The sequence below is a fragment of the Syngnathus acus genome, chromosome 12 (assembly GCF_901709675.1).
Source record: "Syngnathus acus chromosome 12, fSynAcu1.2, whole genome shotgun sequence".
In the NCBI taxonomy this organism is placed as follows: domain Eukaryota; kingdom Metazoa; phylum Chordata; class Actinopteri; order Syngnathiformes; family Syngnathidae; genus Syngnathus; species Syngnathus acus.
Window position 1 is genome coordinate 11,727,872 of NC_051097.1, and position 21,979 is coordinate 11,749,850.

General features: G+C 55.1%; 4 protein-coding genes across 13 annotated transcripts; 3 read left to right on the top strand and 1 right to left on the bottom strand.

Annotated features, from left to right (window-relative positions):
* The first annotated feature begins 17 nt into the window (after window positions 1–17).
* Window positions 18–3,223, top strand: sec14l7 (SEC14-like lipid binding 7). Of its 2 annotated transcripts, none has more exons than XM_037266158.1 (12): window positions 18–168; window positions 379–454; window positions 1,317–1,360; window positions 1,451–1,513; window positions 1,577–1,765; window positions 1,824–1,919; window positions 2,065–2,125; window positions 2,191–2,274; window positions 2,344–2,450; window positions 2,512–2,651; window positions 2,777–2,957; window positions 2,997–3,223. In XM_037266158.1, exons 1-12 carry the CDS (start codon window positions 115–117, stop codon window positions 3,138–3,140), a joined length of 1,239 nt encoding a protein of 412 aa, XP_037122053.1. In that variant the 5' UTR covers window positions 18–114; the 3' UTR covers window positions 3,141–3,223. The 2 variants fall into 2 exon arrangements, with proteins under 2 accessions (XP_037122053.1, XP_037122054.1); XM_037266159.1 differs by having other exon boundaries at window positions 20–168; window positions 2,777–2,928.
* Window positions 3,224–3,632: 409 nt separating this feature from the next.
* On the top strand, window positions 3,633–21,974 carry LOC119131560 (metal transporter CNNM4-like). Of its 9 annotated transcripts, none has more exons than XM_037266117.1 (11): window positions 3,633–4,029; window positions 4,202–4,784; window positions 5,248–5,853; window positions 5,952–6,192; window positions 6,517–6,660; window positions 6,786–6,920; window positions 7,154–7,323; window positions 7,484–7,580; window positions 7,930–8,019; window positions 8,652–8,821; window positions 8,892–9,893. In XM_037266117.1, the coding sequence occupies exons 2-11, from the start codon at window positions 4,344–4,346 to the stop codon at window positions 9,258–9,260; spliced, it is 2,463 nt and encodes an 820-aa protein (XP_037122012.1). In that variant the 5' UTR covers window positions 3,633–4,029; window positions 4,202–4,343; the 3' UTR covers window positions 9,261–9,893. The 9 variants fall into 9 exon arrangements, 7 of the variants coding, with proteins under 7 accessions (XP_037122012.1, XP_037122013.1, XP_037122009.1 ...); XR_005099686.1 differs by lacking the exon at window positions 3,633–4,029 and adding an exon at window positions 21,451–21,974 and having other exon boundaries at window positions 4,065–4,784; window positions 8,892–9,344; XR_005099685.1 differs by lacking the exon at window positions 3,633–4,029 and adding an exon at window positions 21,454–21,475 and having other exon boundaries at window positions 4,065–4,784; window positions 8,892–9,355.
* LOC119131565 (metal transporter CNNM3-like) lies at window positions 11,674–17,154 on the top strand. Its single transcript, XM_037266123.1, is given in 12 exon segments — window positions 11,674–12,448; window positions 12,707–13,041; window positions 13,102–13,278; window positions 13,346–13,503; window positions 13,620–13,763; window positions 13,840–13,998; window positions 14,209–14,378; window positions 14,541–14,637; window positions 14,713–14,843; window positions 14,939–14,982; window positions 14,984–15,078; window positions 15,655–17,154. Coding segments are annotated over 12 exon segments (2,328 nt in total). The 5' UTR covers window positions 11,674–11,695; the 3' UTR covers window positions 15,720–17,154.
* Window positions 19,322–21,453, bottom strand: LOC119131596 (transcriptional activator protein Pur-beta-like). Its single transcript, XM_037266187.1, has one exon. The coding sequence runs from the start codon at window positions 20,899–20,901 to the stop codon at window positions 20,002–20,004; it is 900 nt and encodes a 299-aa protein (XP_037122082.1). The 5' UTR covers window positions 20,902–21,453; the 3' UTR covers window positions 19,322–20,001.
* Window positions 21,975–21,979: the final 5 nt, after the last annotated feature.

A 21,979-nucleotide genomic window follows, 5' to 3' on the forward strand; every position in this document is an offset into this window, starting at 1 on the left:
GCGTGCGTGCGTGCGTGATGGGGGCGTGTCCTGGACCTCCCCCGAGGCCAGTGTCTCCGCTCGCTCTCCAGCGTGAGTCGTCCATTGTGTCCAGTGTGGTGGCAGGCAGGCAACATGAGTGGGCGCGTTGGAGAGTTGAGCGCCAAACAAGCTGCTTCGCTCGCGCAGGTGAAAGTCGCGCTTGCTGACCTTTCTTTCCCCTTGCTTTGATTTCCCTCCACTTTTTGCTTCTCGTTACTTTTCTCAAGCATTTGCTCCCTTGTTTGGACTTCCACCAACTGTTTGTTGCTTTTCTCAATATGACTTTGGTTTTGTTGTGAAAGATGGACTTGACATGATCGTTCCTGTCTTCAAGTAATTGTTTGTCGTCGCTTGCAGTTTCGCGACCGAATCGGGGACATCCTTCCCGAACTGCCGGCCCAACACGACCACTACCTGCTCCGCTGGCTCCGAGGTCAGTCGCGCCACGCACGCACGCGCGCACGCACGCACGCAGGGACTTTGAGTAGAGAGATAAGATAAGAAGTGTATAGACTAAGATCCGCAAGACAAGCAAGGCTTGTTTGATTGAACTTGATCCCCACTTCCCCCCCCAAGAGCAAACAGCGTGCACAAATAAGTCGAGGCGCCAATCAGCCGGCCGGCCGGACATCAAGTTCTTTAGCCGAACTTCACAGCTCGGTTCTTTGATCAATAATTCCACAAAACGGAGGATGAAAGTCCACCCTGGTTAAGCCAAATGTTTGTGCGAGTTTGTTTGTTGATTGAAGTGAAACTGTCAACTGGTTTGAGACCACCGTGGGTCTATTACACAAGCATTGCGTCTCACTCGTTTCACTGAAAACCTGAAGCACATTCCTCAACTTCTCCTTTTCTCCCCACAATGACTAGTTTTGTATTCTTTGACACATCCCTTTATCAGTCATGCAATGATTTCTTTGTATTGATTTGCTGACACAAATGACCATTTGTTCTTACTTTTCTTTTTCATGATTACTAACTTCCTCAAGTAGTTTTTCATTTGATTGTTATTTGAGTGAATCACTTCTGAAGCTTTTTTTACTTGTTTTTTTGGTCTTCTCCCTATTCACGAATGACACTTATTTTTTGCCTTTTACTCTTGGTGTTACTTTTTCAATGATTTCTTGTCATCATTTTGCTCAAAATGTCTTAGTCATTGATTTGGGTGAATTCCTTAGCTCATTTCTTTCTCTTCATTTCCTGTTAACTTGTAAATGCAACGTCACTATTGCAACAATTGCTTTGTGTTGCCTGTGATTCTGCCCGCAAATATATATTTGTTGTCTTTATTCCAGCCCGAAGCTTCAATGTCCCCAAAGCTGAAGTGATGATCAGGAAGGCAAGCTGAAAATACAATTGGCCCTTTGCTGCATGTAGCCGCTTAACGTCACTTCCCCGTGTGTGTGTGTGCGTGCGTGCGTATATGCAGCACCTGGACTTCCGGAGGAACATGAAGGCGGACACCATCATTTCCGACTGGACGCCACCTGAGGTTTGCGTGAATGGAGAGATGACGTGGCGGCGATGACGTGGTCACAATTTCCCACATGCGCAGGTGATCACGCGCTACGTGTCGGGCGGCATGTGTGGCTACGACAAGGAGGGCAACCCCATCTGGTACGACTTGGTGGGCCCGCTGGACCCCAAAGGGCTTCTGATGTCGGCCAGCAAGCAGGACTTCTTGAGGACCAAGATGCGGAACATGGAGATGCTGCAGAGGGAATGTGAAAAGCAGTCGGAGAAGGTCTGGCTCGTCGCTCCTTGCCCAAGCGCTTGCCTTTCCCTCATTGCGGCATCTGCAGTTGGGCGTCAACGTGGAGGCCATCACGCTGATCTACGACTGCGAGGGTCTGGGCTTCAAGCACATGTGGAAGCCGGCCATCGAGACGTACGGCGAGGTTTGTCCCTGGCGCCTCGGCCCTCCCTTTTGTTGGCGCCTGCCCGACGTGTGACCTTGCGTGTGCCCTTGCGTGTGCCCTTGCGTGTGCCCTTGCGTGTGCCCTTGCGTGTGCCCTTGCGTGTGCCCTGCCCTGCCCTGCGCAGATCCTCACCATGTTTGAGGACAACTATCCGGAAGGGCTCAAGAGGGTCTTCCTCATCAAAGGTAGCTCACGGGCTTTCTGGCCGCCACTTTGCCGACTGCTCTGACATTCGCCGTCTTCGCCGCAGCTCCCAAACTGTTTCCGATGGCCTACAACCTGATCAAGCGCTTCCTCTGCGAGGAGACGCGACGCAAGCTCACGGTTGTCGGAAGTAAGGCGGTTGGGCCCAAAACGGCGCCTCGGCGTCTTTCTTTGGAGCTCATTGTTCCCGCGTGAGCAGGCAACTGGCAGGAAGTACTTCGTAAGCACGTGGACGCCGAGCAGCTTCCGGTGGTGTACGGTGGAACCCGCACGGACCCGGACGGAGATCCTCGCTGCAGAACCATGGTGAGCGCACGCGGCATGCAGCGACGGCGAAGACGACGATGATAGCGGTGACGATCCGCAGATCAACTACGGCGGCACGGTGCCGCAGTCGTACTACATCCAGAACTCAATCAAGGTCCAGTACGACACCACGGTGAGCATCGGCCGCGGCGCCGTCTTGCAGCTGGACGTCCACGTGAGCGCCCCCTGCAGCCTGCTGAGGTACGTGGCGTGGCAAACATCAAGGTAGGAAACGGTTTGGCAAAGCCAAAGCCAAAGCCCTCCCTGCCTTTCTATTAGGCCTGAGCGCGCGCATAAGCCCCCCCCCCCCCCCCCCCCACCCGCAGGTGGCAGTTCGCCAGCGACGGGGCGGACATTGGCTTCGGGGTGTTCCGACGCGCGGAGACGGCGGAGGTGTTGGAGGTGCTTCCCAGCCAACGCTACAACGCGCACCTGGTGCCCGAGGACAACATGATCACCTGCCCCGAGGCGGGAGTGTGTGAGTGCAACGTACATTTGTCCAAGAAAGTCAGTCCATGAATCCAATTGCCTTGTGTTTGTTTGCAGACGTTTTGTCTTTCGACAACAGTTACAGCGTCTTGCAGTCCAAGCGGGTCAGCTACACGGCGGAGGTGCTTCCTCCCTCCGTCCGTCCGTCACCTTGACGAACGACCACAGCGCGACCCCGGCCCACGGAGCGGCCGGACTTAGTCATTAAATATGATTGCGTTTCATGACTTTGCCCACTGGAATATCTCCTTTGCCCACACTAGATAAAGCCATTTGCATTTGTTGCACGCTGCAGGTCACTGAGCCACACCAGACGTCATGTCAAGTCCAGTTGATTTGTATATCCCTAAATCACAAGCAGTCTCAAAGGGCTTGACATAGACAAAAATGGACAATTATTCTCAAAGCATCCCCTGATCTTAAGCTCCCAAAAGGGCAAGGAAAAACTCCCAAAAATGAGAAACCTGGGACCACAGATGGAAGGATCCCCCTTTCAGGATCACCAGGTTGAAATGGATGCAGAGAGGGCACAAATAATACATCATATGAAAAGCAATGAAAAAAAAGTGGATGTCATCACACTCTTGTTCATAAGTTGACTATTATTATTTATATTGTCATGATTATTATCATTGAAGGTGATGAATAGCTTGGTAGTGATGGAAACGAGACCCGAGAGGGCGCTGTCGACAGACGTTCGCGTAAGCGCGCGCGTGACGTCATGAGCGTATTATCCACTGACGCGTATGGACAATGCAGACATGGCGCATTGATTTGGGAGGCGCGCCACACGACTTGACGTAACAGCCGTCTGACGCGGTGGTTTGTTGACATCTGGAAGGTCACGCATGTCACGCACGTCACACCCACGCCACCCGGAAGGTGACGTCATCAAGAAGCCGGCAGGACGACTCTCGCACACCGCTGTCAAGGCACCAAATGTCGGCCCGCCCCGAATTCTGTTGTCAATACGCATTTCCATTTTGATGTGTCCTTTAGCTGGGACAATTGAGGAGAGAAAAATAACGCAATCATCAATGCAATCCTAAAGCGCTTTAGCCTATCGTCCCAAGTGAAAACGTCCTTTTAGGTAGGCCGAGTGGAGAGGAGGGGAGGGGAGGGGAGGGGTGGTGTTGGGGGCGCGGCCTGCGGGACTCGCGTAAATGACGTCACCGCGCTCCAGCCACCAGTCAAACAAACATGGCGAGGGAATGGAGCGGCCAGCAGGGTTACATCGTCACTGTCCTCCTCTTCCTGTGCAGCGCAGACGGAGCTCGCTCGGAGGCGACCGGCGGAGCTGGCGGCGACGGGGGACGACCAGGGGGAGCGGGAGCACGAGCACGAGCAGGAGCAGGAGCAGGAGGAGCTGGAAGCGCCGGCGCCGGCGGCACGCAGGTGCTCGGCATGCGGCTGGAGACGAGCGACAAGCCGGCCAGCACCACTGACGACGGCGTGCTGCAGGTGACCGAGGACAGCTCCGTGCAGCTCCGCTTCTACGGCCTGAGCCTGCACCCCGGAGCCTGGACGCTCATCCGCTTTGCGGAGCTCGGATCCTCGGACGAGGATGCGGCCAACGGCGGCGGCGGCGGCACCTGCTCGGACTTCACGAAGGACATTGCGGTCGGGACCTTCATGAATGTGAGCGGCCGGGGCACGTCGGGTCTGCTGCGCGTGCACGTCAAGCCGCTGCGCAAGAGCGAGTCGAGCAGCGAGTACGCGCTGTGCACGCGAATGGACGACCGGGACGGCGGCGGCGGCGGCCAGCGCTGGCAGCCGCTGGATGACCGCGACGGGCGCCTGCTGGTCGTGGAGGAGAAAAAGCCGCTGCTGCCGCTGTGGCTGCAGGTCAGTGACGTCGAGCGAGCGAGCGCGCGCAGGTGGCTTTGAGAAAACTAGCAAGCCACATTTTTGCCGGGAGCTTCTACCTCGAAATAGCAAAGTAGAAATACTTGGACCAATGCTAGTATACAATACATTGGTTGCAGAGCTCAGCTATTTTTTATTTTTGTGGGCCACCCCTCTAGCTACTATTATTATGGTTTGAGAAATGAGTAGCAATCTTTTCTTTCCTAGTGCGCTGTATGGTCTTTTTTTGTCTCTTCACTTTGTAAAAAGAGAGAAAGCAGACCGGCGCTTGTTTTGCCAGCCAGGCGATCCTGACCACGTGCCTGCTGGTGCTGTCGGGCATGTTCAGCGGTCTGAACCTGGGCCTCTTGTTTTGCCATGCAGGCGATCCTGACCATGTGCCTGCTGGTGCTGTCGGGCATGTTCAGCGGTCTGAACCTGGGCCTCTTGTTTTGCCATGCAGGCGATCCTGACCACGTGCCTGCTGGTGCTGTCGGGCATGTTCAGCGGTCTGAACCTGGGCCTGATGGCGCTGGACCCCATGGAGCTGCGCATCGTGCAGAGCTGCGGCACGGACAAGGAGAAGAAGTACGCGCGCAAGATCGAGCCCATCCGGCGCAAGGGCAACTACCTGCTGTGCTCGCTGCTGCTGGGCAACGTGCTGGTCAACACCACGCTCACCATCCTGCTGGACGACCTGATCGGCTCGGGCCTGGGCGCCGTGGCCGCCTCCACCGTGGGCATCGTCATCTTCGGCGAGATCGTGCCGCAGGCGCTGTGCTCGCGCCACGGCCTGGCGGTGGGCGCCAACACCATCGCGCTGACCAAGTTCTTCATGCTGCTCACCTTCCCGCTCAGCTTCCCCGTCAGCAAGCTGCTGGACGTGCTGCTGGGCCAGGAGATCGGCACCGTCTACAACCGCGAGAAGCTGGTGGGGATGCTCAAGGTGACCGAGCCCTACAACGACCTGGACAAGGAGGAGCTCAACATGATCCAGGGGGCGCTGGAGCTGCGCACCAAGACGGTGGAGGACGTCATGACGCCGCTGGCCGACTGCTTCATGATCCAGGTGACGTCACCGTGGGGGGGGGGTTAGGGGAGGGGGGGGGGGCGTCGTCGCCGCGAGCCGGCAGGTGCTGAGCCTTGCGGCGGTTCTTGTCGCGGCAGGCGGAGGCGGTGCTGGACTTTGACACCATGTCGGAGATCATGGGCAGCGGCTACACGCGCATCCCCGTCTACGACGACGAGCGCTGCAACATCGTGGACATCCTCTACGTCAAGGACCTGGCCTTCGTCGACCCCGACGACTGCACCACGCTCAAGACCGTCACCAAGTTCTACAACCACCCCGTGCACTTTGTCTTCCACGACACCAAACTGGACACCATGCTGGAGGAGTTTAAGAAAGGTCGGGCCAGCGAGTTGCCGTGTCCGTGGGGCGTGTGCGTGAGTTCACATGTGCGAGCGAGCGCCGGCCGTGCCGTGCCGTGTGTGTGTGTTGACCCCTTCTCGACCCCTTCTCGACCTTCACACAGGAAGTAGCCTGAGGCATTCCCGCGTTACGATCAATGGGCCACACCGACCAATCATCGAGCGGCCCGTCGTTTGTCAATCCGTGCCTCGATGTTGGCTGGCAACCAATCTGGGGCTGGACGGAAGTCACAACCGTGTCACGTCCAGGCCCAAAGTTGCGCTCGCCTCCGTTTCTAACATCGTGCGCTCTCGTCGTCAGGCAAGTCCCACCTGGCCATCGTGCAGAAGGTGAACAACGAGGGCGAGGGCGACCCCTTCTACGAGGTGCAGGGATTGGTCACCCTGGAGGACGTCATCGAGGAGATCATCAAGTCGGAAATCCTGGACGAGTCGGACCTCTACAGTGAGTGGGCGAGCAAATTTAGAAGGCACAAGCGGCTTTGCTCGGCTTTGGGATTAGCGGCCGACGTTTGATCGCATTTGCAAAAGTTAGACGAGGTTCCGTGACGGCGCTCGCGTTTGTCGCAGCCGACAACCGCAACAAGAAGCGAGTGGACGCCAACAAGAACAAACGAGACTTCTCGGCCTTCAAGCACGAGGGCGACGCCAAGGCCAAGATCTCGCCGCAGCTCTTGCTGGCCGCGCATCGCTTCCTGGCCACGGGTGAGCGTCCCGCTCGACATCCTGTTTGCTTAGCTCCGCCCCTCGGTGACGCGCTTTCACCAACTTTGCCAGCACGCAAATTTGCTCTCTTGCCGTTTGGCCGGCAAATCTTTGGCCTTGACGAAGTGCGCCCTCTGGCGGCTGCCTGCCCGCGGCAATGCAAGTTTCCTGGCACGGTTTTGCTTTTGCCTGCCTGCCGGTCGGTCGGTCACGAGGTGTTGTTGCGCTCTTAGAGGTGAGCCTGTTCGGTGGCTTCCACGTGAGCGAGAAGGTCCTGCTGAGGATCTTGAGGCATCCCGACGTGGTGCAGGAGCTGAAGTTTGACGACAACGACAAGCGCGCACCGCAGCACTTCCTGTACCAGCGCGGCAAGCCCGTCGACTACTTTGTGCTCCTTCTGCAGGTATGCCAAATCTTTTCCGAAGAACTTGCGGGAAAAAGTTGTTGAAGGACGCCACAGCTTCTGATACAATATTCATTGTGTGTGTGTGTGTGTGTGTCACCGGAGAACCGGCATTGCAGATGCTGTCAGACTTGTTAAGTGTGTGTGTGTGTGTCTTCAGGGTCGAGTGGAGGTGGAGGCGGGAAACGAGAACATGAAGTTTGAGACGGGCCCCTTCTCCTACTACGGTGTCATGGCACTCAGCACGCCATCGCTAGGTGAGCGCACGTTTCCACCTGCTTCTTGGCTTAGGCAATTGTTCTCCTCTAAAGAAGGAAGGCGTTTCTTTTTTCCTTCCAAGCAGGCCTCGTCTGCGATGATGTAACGTCGTAACGCCGCGTGTCGCGGCGGGCGCTTGGCCGACACTCGTCTTAATCCCGTGCTGAAAATAGCGCCGACGGTTCAAAGGTGGCCGAGCGCTTTGATGAGGCTGGGCGGGCTCGCCATGAGCCGCGGCACCCCGTCGAGCGTCTCGGGAGGGAGGCTTCCGATTGGAGTCTGCTGCTGTCAACAAATAACAACTAAATCCTGTCTATCTTTCTCCCCCCCGTCTCCTCCATCTCCCAGCAGTGACCCCCCCCCTGTCCCCGTCGGTGGCGTCTCCGCCTCCGAGGCGCCTCTCACTTAAGAGGTTCTCTGTGTTCTCTCGAATCCCAGGTAAACATTGGCCGGGTTCATCCTTCACCCTCGTCGTCATGGTCGCCGTCAGTCATCATTAGCATTTGACCTCATTGGTGGTGGGTGACCTTGAGGATGCAAACGACAACAGCTGTCGTTTTTAGCTTGTCCACCAGAGGGCAGCTGAGAGTTAACACAGCAGCCTGGCCTCAGCATCTGTTTCCATGGGGATGAGTCCCTTTCAACTCCACATTCCAGGTTCTTCTTGGCTTAGAGTAGAGAAAGGCCCGCCATGTGACGGACAAAAAGAGGGACGAGGTGTTTTGCATCTCGCATAGGCTAAGCTAAGTGCTTGCTAAACCCAGCATGTCAAATGATTCCTTCCTTCCTTCCATCCATCCTTCCTTCCTTCCTTCCTTCCTTCCTTCCTTGACAGCACCTCAGATAACCTTGTCATCAGGTAACCCCACCTCACTCCTCCCCAGCCCCTAAGCCCTCCCTCCCTGACATTACAGAGCTCAGCCAATGAGACCGCCGCGCGCCATCAACGCACTTGGCCTCACATGGCGGCATGTTTGTCCTTTTCACCTCCACGCCACCTTTGTGTGTCCGCCCTACACCACCCAATTTCATGAACACCACCTCGACACGCTCTTGCCGTCCAATCCCAGAGTTCCGTTCGCCCACGCACGGGGGCAACCTGAACCGCTCGGCGTCAGTCAGCGGCGGAGGTCCGGAGAGCAGCTCCATGGGGGGCAGCGCCGGTCAAATCCCGGGAACGCCCTTCCAGTACGTGCCGGACTTCTGCGTACGAGCAATCAGCGACCTGCAGTTTGTCAAGGTGCAACTAACAAAAGCCTTCACCGAGCACCTTTCGAGTCGTTTAGGGAGCCGCTATTTGTGCTACTCAGATCACCCGAGCGCAGTACCAGAACGCCGTGCTGACGTCGCGACTGGACAGTACGCCGCAGTCCCCCGAGGGAAGTCAACAGCGCCTGGATGCAGCGGCCACGCCGCCGGATGGGCGCCCCCCGCTGTCCCTCGCTACGCCTCCCCTCAAGCATCCGCCGTGCAACGCCGCCGCTAGCTCGGCGCCACGCCCCAGCCAGGCGACGCTTCCGAGCAAGCACGCCGGCCCGCGCCGAGCGACGCCACCCGGGGAAGCGGAGGGCATCCCGGGCGAGACCACCACGCTGCTGGGCGAGCAACACAACTGCGTGGACCCCCCCCGGCGACCCGGCCAGCCCCTGGCGCACGCGCATACCGAGAGCACCATCTGACACACCTCCCTCACTTCCTGTTCTTCCGTGACCAGAAAGGACGCGAAGGATCCGCATGGCACCTTTGGATAAGTGAAACCTTCTGTCGTCCATCCCCTTTGGCAGCCACTCGGCAGCTGTGCAACGGTGACGCACGCCATTGTCAATGTGCAAATTTGCTGCTTCCGGCCCACTCATCTGAGACAAAACGGACACTTGACTTTGGGGCATTATCCCGCTTGCCAAGGCGCTGCGTGAAACTTTTCCGTAAATTCTCGAGCCTCTTCCTGTTGTTCCATTGGCTTCATATTTAGACAACACTTTGGATTTCTTGTATTTGGTGTGTCGTTGATGGACAGGCTGGTGTCTTGTTAGCTCCTCGATCACTGTGAGCCCCAAAAAAAAAAAAGGATATCAGCGCAATCCAACAAAATCGGCGTCACAAACTCCCATCATGATTTTTGGACTTTTTATTTGGGATTTTGTAAGGTGACTGATTAGCATTTGGTTTTGCCAGCCATTAATGAGAAGCAGCAGCAGCAGCAGCTAGCTTTGTTAGCGTTGACAATGACAAATCAAAAATGCCATTATGGGCACTTGTGCCGCGAAAAGGGAATTTTTCCGCAGGCTGGAGTAGTGGTTAGCGCATCCAGCTCACATTGCTGAGGTTCAGGGTTCCAACCTGTTGGTCGAGTTAGCATGCTAGGCTAACGACCAACGTGGCTTCATGTTTAACCAGCGTGTCCGTGCCCTTTCTGTGTGTTTATTAACTGTGCGGGTTAAGAATTCAGCACGTTTACGTTCAAAGATTCACGGAGAGAAACATTCCGTCGTCGCATGCTGTCTGAACCTTGAACTTCAATGCTAAGGTAAGCTGTCGTTAGGGCAGCTTCAGTCACGGTTGCTAGCATGTAGCAAATGTTATTCATGAAACTATAAAGGGAAAAATGAACCATTTCAAGTGGAAAGAGTGCAGTCGAGAAGAGCACTGCGTTTGCGCTTGCGAGCGAGCGAGCGAGCGTCCACACTGTAAATAACATTTGGATTTCACTTCTGCACGTTGTTGAACAAAGACGCACAATGTGGTGGAAACGGATCATGGTTCTCCGATTAACTTGGTAAATTGGTCGGGAATCACGAGTCAATGCTTTCCTTACGGATCTGGAACATTTGTTTGTTTATTTATTTGTAAAGGTCGTCTGGAATGTTGTTTTAGAATGGAACTCGCAGCAGCACCACCAAAGCACAATAATCGTCTTGCACTGTTTGGGGCGCTAAACGTGTGGCGATCGATCATTGCCTACTGTGATGAAAGGCTGAGGCAAAGACACACCCCAAAAAGTAGTTCTGTAGCAATCTTAGCGTCTTCGATTTATGCTTGTTTAGTTTGCACTGCAGAAAATAAGATTATTTTTGGTGTAAGAGCAGATGATATATAGTACATAAGTCGTTGCCCACGCAATATGCAGACATTGTTCTGCTTGTCTTTCTTTCTTTCTTTCCATCACTCGTACTATTTTGGCCCTCTCGCGTGAACCTCGAGTGCATATCAACATCCAACAACTCCATCTGGCCTAAATGTCTTTCCATTGACATCTGCATCCTTCCTTCCCTTCCTCGCAATGTTGACAACAACAATGTGTTTTGTTTTTTTCTTCTTCTCCTCATTATTCTGCGTTGGGCATTGCAGTCAAGTCAAGTTTGGGATCCAAAGGTCTTTTGGCAAGACACACGTTTGATTTTGCCGGTGAATATTTAGCGCGTGTTCTGCAATGTTTGACAGCCGGGAGTGTGCGACGTATGCAGTGGTGTTTTAGATCATCGGGCATCTCTGTCAAGGGTTCATGAATAAATTGGACTTGCTTTCTCTACACACCATCTGTGCTGTGAGCTCCTTCAAACGGCAACGATCCGATGCGCCTGACTGCAATGTGGCAAACCATCCCATCCCAGCGCCAAAATGTCCTCCGCGGAACGTAAGCAGAGCAGGGCAGGGCAGAGCCAACATGGCCGCCGCGGCGCGCAGTTTCACGGGCGCCATATTGGCTCACTCGTGCTGCGTTACCCGCCTGCCAGGACATTTGAGACCTCCGTCGTTTAGTCGCATTTATTACTCATTGATTCGAGTTACTTCTTCACCTCATAAGTGAGAAATGTGTTAAAACCACATACAAGTCAGTACGTAGACACGAGGTGGTGCTTGGTTTCACCTACGTAGCTTTCCGTCAAGCATATCCCCTGCATGATGTCAATCATGTATATATGCACACATATGTGAGTGAGTCCGTGGAGGTGTGATTTGTCCGTATGTTGGCCCAAACATTGCCTGCAACGTTGCTTCTTCCCCTTGGGAAAGTATCGTCCGCACGTTTTCAACACGTCGACTTGTCCTTTGTCCCACTATTTGAACGCCGCAAGGCTGCGAGAAGGCGGGGCCTGCCGCGGAGTTCGGTCACATGACCCGCCCCGGAGTCAGCCTGACCAATTCCAATATGGTGGCCAGCTTGGCAGGTCTTCGCTTGCTGTTGATGATATTGTTGATGGTATTGTTGTCGTGCGGGATCCGGTTGGGCTTGTGCGACCAGGCGGGGCCGGCGGCGGCCCCGCCGCCCGTCGTGCGCCTGCGCCCGGAGGACCCCGCGGGCCGCGTGTGGATGAAGGCGGGGATCATCTCGGCGCCCCGGGGATTCTCGTTCAAACTGCGGCTCTTCGGCACCGGCCTGAGGAACCGGACCTGGCCGTGGCTGGCCTTCGCGGCCGGGGATGCGCTCGGGGACCCGTGCGGGGACGACGACAGACGGCGGCAGGCCGCCTTCCAGGTGAAGCAGCCCTTCGTGGCGGCGGCCGAGGAGGATTGCGGCGGGCTACTGACGGTGGAGGTCAAGCCGGGGAGCGGCGGCGGCGGCGGCGCCGAACAGCAGAACCTCCATCACGTGTGCGTGGAGAGCGGTGGCATATGGACCTCGGCCGGTGAGGACAGGCTGCGCGTGGCCGCGGACGAGCCTCTGCCCCCCGAGCCCATCCCCGCGTGGGGCCTGGCGGTGTTGGTGCCGATGCTGGTGCTCGTCTGCGGGCTGCTAAGGACGGTCCAACTCAGCTTGCTGTGGCTCGACCCGGTCGAGCTTTACGTGCTGCACAGCTGCGGTTCCGAGGAGGAGAAGCGCGCTGCCAAGCGACTGGAGCCGGTCAGGAGGAGAGGGAACTTCCTGGTAAAACAAACAAACAAACAAACAATCGACGAATCATGCAAAATCATTCCAACATGCTTTTGAGATGATTCTTATGAGCAAAATAAGGTCCTTGTAAAGTGAAGATGAAAATCTCTTGTAAATTGGACACCGCAGGACCAAAAAACCCAAACTTGAGTTTTCTCCAGATTTTGGTCCCAAAAGTGGCGCCGTGACGGAAGTCACGCGAGTGCCGTCCCTCCGTCCGTCCCTGACTTGTCTTTGTTGTTTTTTTGGCAGGCGTGCTCGCTGCTCTTCCTCTGCGTCCTGGGTCACTCGGCCTCGGCGGTGCTGCTGTACCGGGCGTTGGGCTCGGTGGCGGCGGCCACCTTCGCCGCCGCCTTGGCGCTCTTCTTCCTGGCCGAGCTGCTGCCCCACGTGGTGTGCTCCGGCCACGGCTTCCGGCTGGCCCCGGGCCTCACCTGGCTGGCCCAGGTGAGCATGGTGCTCACCTGCCCGCTCTCCTGCCCCTTGGGCCTGGTGCTGGACCTGGCGCTCAGGCGCGACATCAGCACCTGCTGCATCCGCGAGCGGGCCATGGAGATGATCCGCACCAGCGTCAACGACCCGTACAGGTACAATTAGCATTGCTTTGTTGTCTGGACCTTTGTCTCTGCCACGTTGCCACGTTGCAGTGAGTTTGTGAAGGAGGAGTTCAGGCGCGGGGCGCTGCGCAGCAAGACGGTGGAGGACATCTTGACGCCGCTGAAGGACTGCTTCATGCTGCCCAGCTCCGCCCTGCTGGACTTTGCCACCATGTCGGACATCATGCAGAGCGGCTACACGCAGGTGCCCATCTACGAGGAGGAGAGGTGGGTCCCGAGACGCCAAAAGTGCGCTCGGAGGCGACTGAGTGCGTGTGGCGACTTGCCTGCGCAGGTCCAACATTGTGGAGATCCTCTACGTGAAGGACTTGGCGCTGGTGGACCCCGACGACTGCACGCCCATGACCACCATCACCAAGTTCTACAACCACCCTCTGCACTTTGTCTTCAACGACACCAAGCTGGACGCCATGCTGGAGGAGTTCAAGAAAGGTGGTCTCGTATCGGCGGGCGCCGGCCGCTCGACTCCTTCCCTCCCTCCCGGTCTCCCTCCCGGTCTCCCTCCCTCCCTCCCTCCCTCGGCGCCAACCTTAGCTTATCGTGTCCAGGAAACTCCCACATGGCCATCGTGCAGAAGGTCAACAACGAGGGCGAGGGCGACCCCTTCTACGAGGTGCTGGGACTGGTCACCCTGGAGGACGTCATCGAGGAGATCATCAAGTCGGAAATTTTGGACGAGTCCGATGGCTACCGTAGGTTCCCTTGAAGTTTGGATGGGACGGCTGCCTGGCGTTGTGGACCTTTGGGCTCTTTTGTTTGATTTGGCAGTGGACAGGAAGGTGAAGCGTCCTCTGCCCCCCCTGGAGATCCCCCTGGAGCCTCGGGCCACCCCCGACGAGTTCTCGCTCTTCAAGACGCCCGAAGGCGAGCCCAAGATCAGGACGTCGCCGCAGCTGCTGCTGGCCACTCACCGCTTCCTCTCCAGAGGTGCGTGCGTGCGTGCGTGCATACGTGCGTGCATACGTGCGTGCATACGTGCGTGCATACGTGCGTTCATACGTGTGTGCATACGTGCGTGCATACGTGCGGGCATACGTGCGTGCATACGTGCGTGCATACGTGCGTGCGTGTTTCCTTACGCCTCAACTGCGCTCTCCCACCCACGCACGCATGGATGCACGAACGCGGCGTGCGCAGAGGTGGAGCACTTTGGCCCGGCGCGCGTATCCGAGAAGATCCTTTTCCACCTCCTGCGCCACCCCAGCGTCAACCAGGAGGTGCACTTTGACCCGGGCAACCGCCTCAGCCCCGCCCACTATCTGTACACGCGCAACCACCCGGTGGACTACTTCATATTGCTGCTGCAGGTGCGTGCGTGCGTGCGTGGCAAGGAAGGGCGGCTCAGTGAACGGGCTCAGTGCGCGGGCTCAGTGCGCGGGCTCAGTGAACGGGCTCAGTGCGCGGGCTCAGTGCGCGGGCTCAGTGAACGGGCTCAGTGAACGGGCTCAGTGCGCGGGCTGTGACGGCAGGGTCGAGTGGAGGTGGAGATCGGCAAGGAAGGCCTGAAGTTTGACAACGGCGCCTTCACCTATTACGGCGTCTCGGCGCTCACGCTGCCATCCTCAGGTCAGCGTGGGAACTGCACCAACACTCGAGGGCTCTTTTTTCCCTCCCTCCGCTTTACACGTGTGCCTCGTACAGTGCATCAGTCGCCGGTGTCGAGTCAACGTCAGTCTCCGCGAGATCCGTTTGATGCGCCCGAGGCCACCACGCCGTCCACTTACTGCCCGGACTACACGGTCCGAGCGCTCACCGACCTGCAGCTGGTCCGGGTACGTGCTCGCGCGTCACACGCTGCGTGTGAGATCTCGAAGGCGACTTTGCGTGCATGAAGACGTGACGGGGCGCTCTTTTGGCTCTTGCGCAGGTGACCCGGCTGCAGTACCTGAACGCCCTGAGGGCGTCGCGGGGCGGCGGCAACCAGCCCAGACCCGCCGGAGATCAAGATCCTTCCCAACAGTCACACCAAACTGCTCAACGAGAGGAACGCGGCGGCGGCGGCGCAAGGTAAGCCGAGCCGTGTCGGCGCTCGGCCTCAGGGGGGCTCTGCCACTTTCTCTTTCCCCTTTCCTGTCCGCTGTACTAATCAAGGCCTCTCTCTCTCTCTCTCTCTCTCTCTCTCTGCTTCTTTTTTTTTGTTCTTTCTTGGCCGACTTTCTCCTCCAGACTTGAACTTCTCTTTCTTTGACGCCATAGACAACTACCGCTAGTGCGGCAGGTGAACGCAAGCGCGCATGCTACATCTCGGCTTATGTGTGTGCTTGTACGTGTGCGTGTGTTTGTAACTCTTCTTCGCCCTGAATGTTCAATTCAGACGATGCCTGCCCCTCCCTCGCTTCGCTCCCATTGAGCACATCTAATAGTTTCTTCTTTTTAGCATTTATCTTAGCATTGTGCTGGTTTTATTGAGTTCATTTTATGAGTGACATTTCAAAAAATGTGTCAAATATATTTTCTAGTTTTAATCTTGAAATTCGAAATTGATTTCAATCATTTTCAATGAATCAATCCCCTTCTTGGTCAAGTCCCGGCCCGGCACGTGCCCGCCCCCTGACTCCACTGTCCTGTGCTCTCATTGGTCAGCTTGCGCAGATGCAACAGAAATCGACCAAGACCAGGAAGAAGGCGGCGACGAGGCCCGTGCGTAGCGATCGCCTCTTTAAGCAGCGTTGGCCTGATTGGACGAGACTGCGCTCCATTTCGTTGATGTCATTGTAGTTATCATCATCATTATTACCATTCCGTTTTGTAAACACTGTGTGTACATTTTTATTATTTGCTTTTGGTGACTTGGGCTGGTGCCTTTCTTCCAAGTTTAACATTGCCATTGGTCACTTTTGCTGTTTGCGTGCCAAATCGTGTGTGTGTGTGTGTGTGTGTGTGGTGTGTGTGTGTGCGTGCGCGCGTCCGTCCGTCCGATCAGAAAGCGAGCCGCTCGATCTAGGCCGGATAGTCACGTGACCTGTCGGGCTGGTTTCCGTGGTTACGCCCAGGGGGTGCTCTGGCTTTGGCGATGCCAAGTGCTTGATAGGAATTTTCTTTGCCAAACATCTCACAGGACAAACACATAGAATCTTGAAGGACACTTTCAAAACGATCCCATTCCACATTTGAAGTTGCTGTAGCTAGCTAGTGTCTTTGTAGTTGTAGTTTTGTTTGTTGCAACAACAGTTTTGATTGCGTGGGACGTTTTGACTCATCCTTAACTGGAAGCCCAAGTTAGCACCTTGAACCTCGTCCCATTTTCTCTCTGCGTGAGTGTTAGCATCAGCATGCTAACTGACTGAAGTCGTAGCCCACATTGCATTGCACAATGCACAGTATTTTATTTTATTTTTTTAATTGGGCACCAGCTGACTCTAGTTCTCAAAATGAAAGCATGCCAAAGCTTTTGCCAAAGCTAATGAGACGCGTTTAGCAACCTGGAAGTCGCTTTGGATGTCCTTTGAATGGACTTGACCAATTGACCTTGAACCATAAGCCCAACGTGCTAACTTGAGCTCTCTTGCCTTTGCTGGTCATTACGAAGGTACTGAGGCTAAGAAAGTTTGCGGCTATACTAACATTTGTCACGTTGAATGGGTCACCACCTTGTAATTTTGTGCGCGGCTAAGATAAGATAACCTAAGATACGGTCGGACAATCGATGTTTAACAATTTAACAAGACTAACTTTTGTTTTGGTACTTTTCTGAAGGTGAATCCAATGACAAACTGAGCGTTTGGGCCTGATTTAGCAATTGGCTTGTTAAGCAAGTATCACGTTGCATGTTCTCTCATTCTGTGTGTTTGTTCTCCCTCTTGGAACTTGGTATGCTGTCATCATCTCCCAGCAGAAAATCTTGCTTGATTTCAAGATTTGTTGAAATAGTTTTTCTTTTTTTGTATCAAAAGTGAATGTATAAAAGAAAACTGTCAGCCAGGGGTGCAAGTATTTTGAAGTTAGAGAATGGTTTTTAGAGGAGCTTGAACTTGTTCAATCACGTTCCTTTTTTATAGTTTTATCTGCAGCCGCCATGTGTGATTTAATACTTTTAATGATTCCATTTTCCTAGGAAATAAAGTCAACCCTGTTCTAAATTCACGTTTGTCGTAATTTTCTGTGTTGTAGCGTCCAAAAAAGGATTCCGCTCTGGTTAACGCTGCGCTCGCTCGTCATCTTGATTTCATATCGCTGTTAGCATTTGGTCACGCTAGCTTGTCACGTTAGCGCGTCATTTTGAGTTGTCGTGTATTCACGCTTGCGGAGTTGTGACATTAGCATGATGTCGTCTTGTCACGTTTGCATGTTGGTCAGGTCACGGTGAGGCGCTCGAGCACACGGCAACTCGTTGACCTCGTGTTTTGCGCACGGGCGGACGGGCTTGTGTGTGCCTGTGTGTGGCGCCTCTGCCAGTCACATTGCGGGCACATGGCAACAGAATCTAAAAATAGCCCCCTCGCCTGCAGGATCAGGATTGCTTTCAATGCCTTGACATCCTTGCGTCTTCTTTCGCTTCCCCTCTTCTTTCCCGTCCAGCACATCCTCTCCCATCCGTTACTCATTGTTGTTGGATCCATTTTTCCTTTTCTTTTTTTCTCCAATGAAATAGCAGCAGCCTGCAATGTGTTGCCGGCCGGGTCAATCGAATCTGCCCGACCGAGGCCGTCGCAATCTGCGGTGCTGACCCACGCCATGAGAACTAGATTAGAGCAATGGCGCAGTTTGGTTGGCCTTGGGCCTTTCAAATTCAACCGACAAAATCATTCACCCATTTGAATGACAGATGACACGCCGTGCAGCCGCCGCCGCCTCACGTTGGAATGTTCTCGTCGTCAAAACGTCAAGGGCTGATGAAATGTTACAATTTCCCCCTTGCAAGACCACAAAAGGTTCTTACCGTACAAGAACAGCTAGTGACGCTTCTGGTCGTAGTCCAAGCAGCAGTTGGACTATGAATTGTCGTGCTCGCCGCAGTGGTCGAAGCAACACTTGAAGTCGTTGCACGGCCAGCGCTAGCCGTGGCCTCACAAGTCGTGACCACCGCGCAAACGCTAGTGAACGCAAGTTCGAGTTAGAATTGAGGTTGTCGATGACGCTTAATCTGGCTGGCGCAGGCAGCCGCACTTGATTTGTCTCGCTGCCCGTTGAGGAATTAGCGCGCCGCGCTCCCACTATGCACCGGTGCCACGCTGCTCATTAGTCAGCGGTCACGCAACGCCCCGATGACCATTCAATAGGCTTCAATTTGATTTATTCTTTATGCTCTGCCACAAATGACTACTTACTGACAAGTCCTGAATTCGACATTTGCCATGCTACGTATAGCGCCGCTAACTCTTCTCATGCCGTACATTGTGAAGAGACATCTTTGACATTGAAAGTAGCCTTTGTGGGGCTGCTGCTGGTGTACATACTATTGAGGATGCGGCGTGGCTCGACACAATCGTGTGCTTGTGAGCCAGCTGACTCCCTGAGCAGGAATGTGTGCGTATTGGGGGGGTGGAGCTCCGCCCACATTCTCCATTGAAACGTGCAGCTGCCAACATCGAGTCAGGGACGCCGCCCATTGGGTAGCAAAGTTGTGCGTGTGCGTGCGTGCGTGCGTGCGCGCGTTCCAAAATGTAAAGCACAAAAACAGTGGTAGGTTTTGAGTGTGGCGGTTGCAATGGTACGGATGTCGCAGCCGCTTGGAGTAGTGCTGTTGCAATGGTCTAGAAAGTTGTAATGGCTTTCTTTGTTGCAGACGTGGCAGTTGACGGGACGCGACAGGAACGCTGGTAGCGGCAGTCGCACGCCGTCCGCTTGGCCCCCGAAAACGTTGCTGCCTGCCCTGCCGCAGTCCAAGGAGAAAAGCAAACGCTCGTTGCAGAGAGCTGGCTGGCAATTTCCAATCCAAGGCTAAGCTGTATTTGACATTGGCACGAAGATACAAAATGAATGAAATCCATTGCGAAGAATTCAGCTCCTCGGAGTTTGTTCCGTGGCTGGCTGGCGTCGAGCGCACAAACAGGTACTGCAAGTGATGCTGCTAGCTGCTGCCACATCCGCCCATCGTAGTGCTTACGCTGGCTGTGTTGCTGCACCTTTTGTGTTCAAGCCCGCTCTTTTGCATGATGTGCTCGCTCACTGTTGCTCCAGACAAACTTGATGAAGCACAACAAACAAAGGAACAAATGTCAACTCAGTTGAAAGAATTTCACATTTTCTTTATTTTGTCATTTCCTTTACACCATACATTTTCCTTTAGAAGTATTTGAAAATATCTTTATTTGCCGCTGTAATAACTTTCCTATAATCTTGTGTCAATAATATAGTTCTCTGTTGTTGGAAAAGAAAAAAAGGAAAAAGAACATCCACGGACGTGTTAGCAGCATCTCTTGCTGATGTTTGCTTTTTTTTTTGTTTGTTTTTTTGTCCTGACTCCCGAGTGAGGTGAGAAAGGCCGACGGCAAAGGTGTTTTTTTTTTTTTGGGAGGGGGGGGGGAAGAGCCCTGAACGCCGCCCTCCTCTGCCGGTATTGCTAAAATCGAGCCCTGGCTGTCATTTTTGGCTGACTTCACCCCCCTCGTCAATCGTGGCGGGCAGTGATTGTTTTTTTTTTGTTTGTTTGTTTGTTTGTTATGTTTTCTCCCCTGTGTGTGAGACTTTGATTGGCAGGCTGCTCCTCCAAACCTGCTAAGCATCCCACGACGCAAACGACAACGAGAACACCGAGAACCTCTCAGCCTCCAAGACACGCACTTAAGTCACGATTGGAACACTAGCGAGTCCGACTTGGGTGCCAAATGGCGCCGTAGCAGCACGAGGCTGATGAACGCTCGTGTACTCTTTATTCTTTTTTCTTTTCCTCCAATGCTGCCTGCTGTGGCTGTACGGGCGGGCGGGCGGTCGGGCGTGCGCGCGCGTGCGCAGACGCGCACGTACGGCGGCGTGCGTGCGCGCGCGCTCTCAGTCGTCATCCACGTCGTCGCCCTCCGACTCGTCCCGCCTCTCGTAGATCTTGTCCCGGTGGCGCTCTTGGATCTCCTTCATCTCGTCGGCGTAGCGGCTGAAGGCGCCGCCGAACTTGGCCCAGGCCTTGAAGGGCACCGTGATGGAGTTCCGGTAGCTGGGCTTCACCTCGCTGACGCGCAGGAACACGCCGTACTTGTTGGAGCCCACGTCGAAGAAGAAGCGCTTGGAGTCCACCATGATGGAGGTGCCCTCCGGGAGCTCGCCGAAGCCCCCCGCCGCCATGCCGCCTGCGCCGCCGCAGGCCAGCTCGTCGTCGTCGCCGCCGTAGTCGTCGATGAGCTTGGCCAGGGCGTCTCGGAACTCGATCAGGCCCTGCGCCGGAAGGGCTATGGTCTGGCCGGACAGCATGCCGCCCACCGGGCCGCCGCCCATGCCGAAGCCAGGCCCCCTGTTGACGGTCTGCCGGATCCGCAGGAACCTCCCCCGCTGGTTCTCCTTCAAGTCCAAGTAGTACTTGCGGTTCTCCCGCACCAAAAACTCGCTCTTGAGGGCTCGCCGAGGCCCGCCGGCGGAGGCCTGCGCGATCTGCTCGGGGCTGCTGGGCCCCAGCTGGGCGTAGTGCTCGATAAAGTCCCCGAGGTAGTCGCGCACCTCGGCGGCCACTGACAGAGAGAGGGTCAGCCGACTTTTGGAGCCTCCGGCCCCGACCTCGGCGATCTTGATGAAGCGGCCCTTGCTATTCTGCTTGACGTCCAGGTAGAAGCGCTTGTTCTGGATGTCCAGGCGCTTGGAGGCCAGCTCCTGGGTCTCCTGCTCTCTCTGGAAGTGCTGGAAGCCGCCCCCCACGCCGCCGCTGCTACCGCCGCGCTCACTCCCGCTGTCACCATCCGCCATGTTCAGCTTCTGCCCATCTCCTCCTCTCTGGCAGGCAGGCGCGTCGCCTTCATGCGCGCCGGGGCTGCGCGCGGTTGGAGGCTCGTGATTGGCCGAGCCGCCTGTCGCTCGCCCGCGTCGCCACGGTTACAGCCCTGCCATTCGCCAGCGCCTCTTGTCAGTCACGCCCCCGCCGGAGCGCTCACGCGCCATTGGCGGAGAGGCAAGTTCCGGTTGCGAGCTTCCCAAACTATTTTCAGCCTCTCGTGCCGCTCGCGTCAAACGTCGTTTGTATGATGACGTCATGTTCACGAAACGACGCGTCGGGCAAAGCTGCTGGTGAGTGACGTTAAAAGCACAATGCGGCCGCTTTAGCAAAGCACCAAACAGCCACTTGGCACAGGCGGCGGCGGCGGGCGGGCGGGCGGACCGACCGACCGACCGACCGACGTACGCATGCCGTCCGTGGCAGCCTTTTTCTGCTTGGAAAGCAACATGTGACGCGCCTCCTGCCGACAGGAGGCAGCAGAGTTTCACCCCGCGACAGGACTGGCCACTCATTATGACAACATTATCCATCCATCCATCCATCCATATTTACTCTCAAGAGTACGTACACTCTGTACTGCAGTAGAGAGAATAAAGTGAAAATACGGGAACAGTACTTGTGGGTTTAAAAAAAGACAAAAGTTCGGTAAGGAAGGGTATGTTGAAGCGGCTTTAACCGTTTTGATCATTTGAAAAAAATAGCAAGAACTGACTCGACTTTCCTGTTGAACAAAAAATCCTTTGCTCATGTTGAAAAGTGGGTTAAATGCGCAATAAGTGAATGATCATTTAAAAAGAAAAACAATCGGATCATTTTCAGATACAGTATCGGTTTGCAGATAAAGGAAAAAACTCAGTACAATGTGACAACTTATAGCTTGGAAAGTTTTCAAATACGGGGAGTCAAAGTAAAAAGTATTTCAGCCCACTTCACTGCTGCGACGTGTTGTGGCCGCGGTGGAATGTGTCATGCAGTACTGGTGACATCCAGCGGCTGGCGGTGGCTCCTGAAAGTTTGCAAACAATAACCGACAAACAAATGACTCCATGT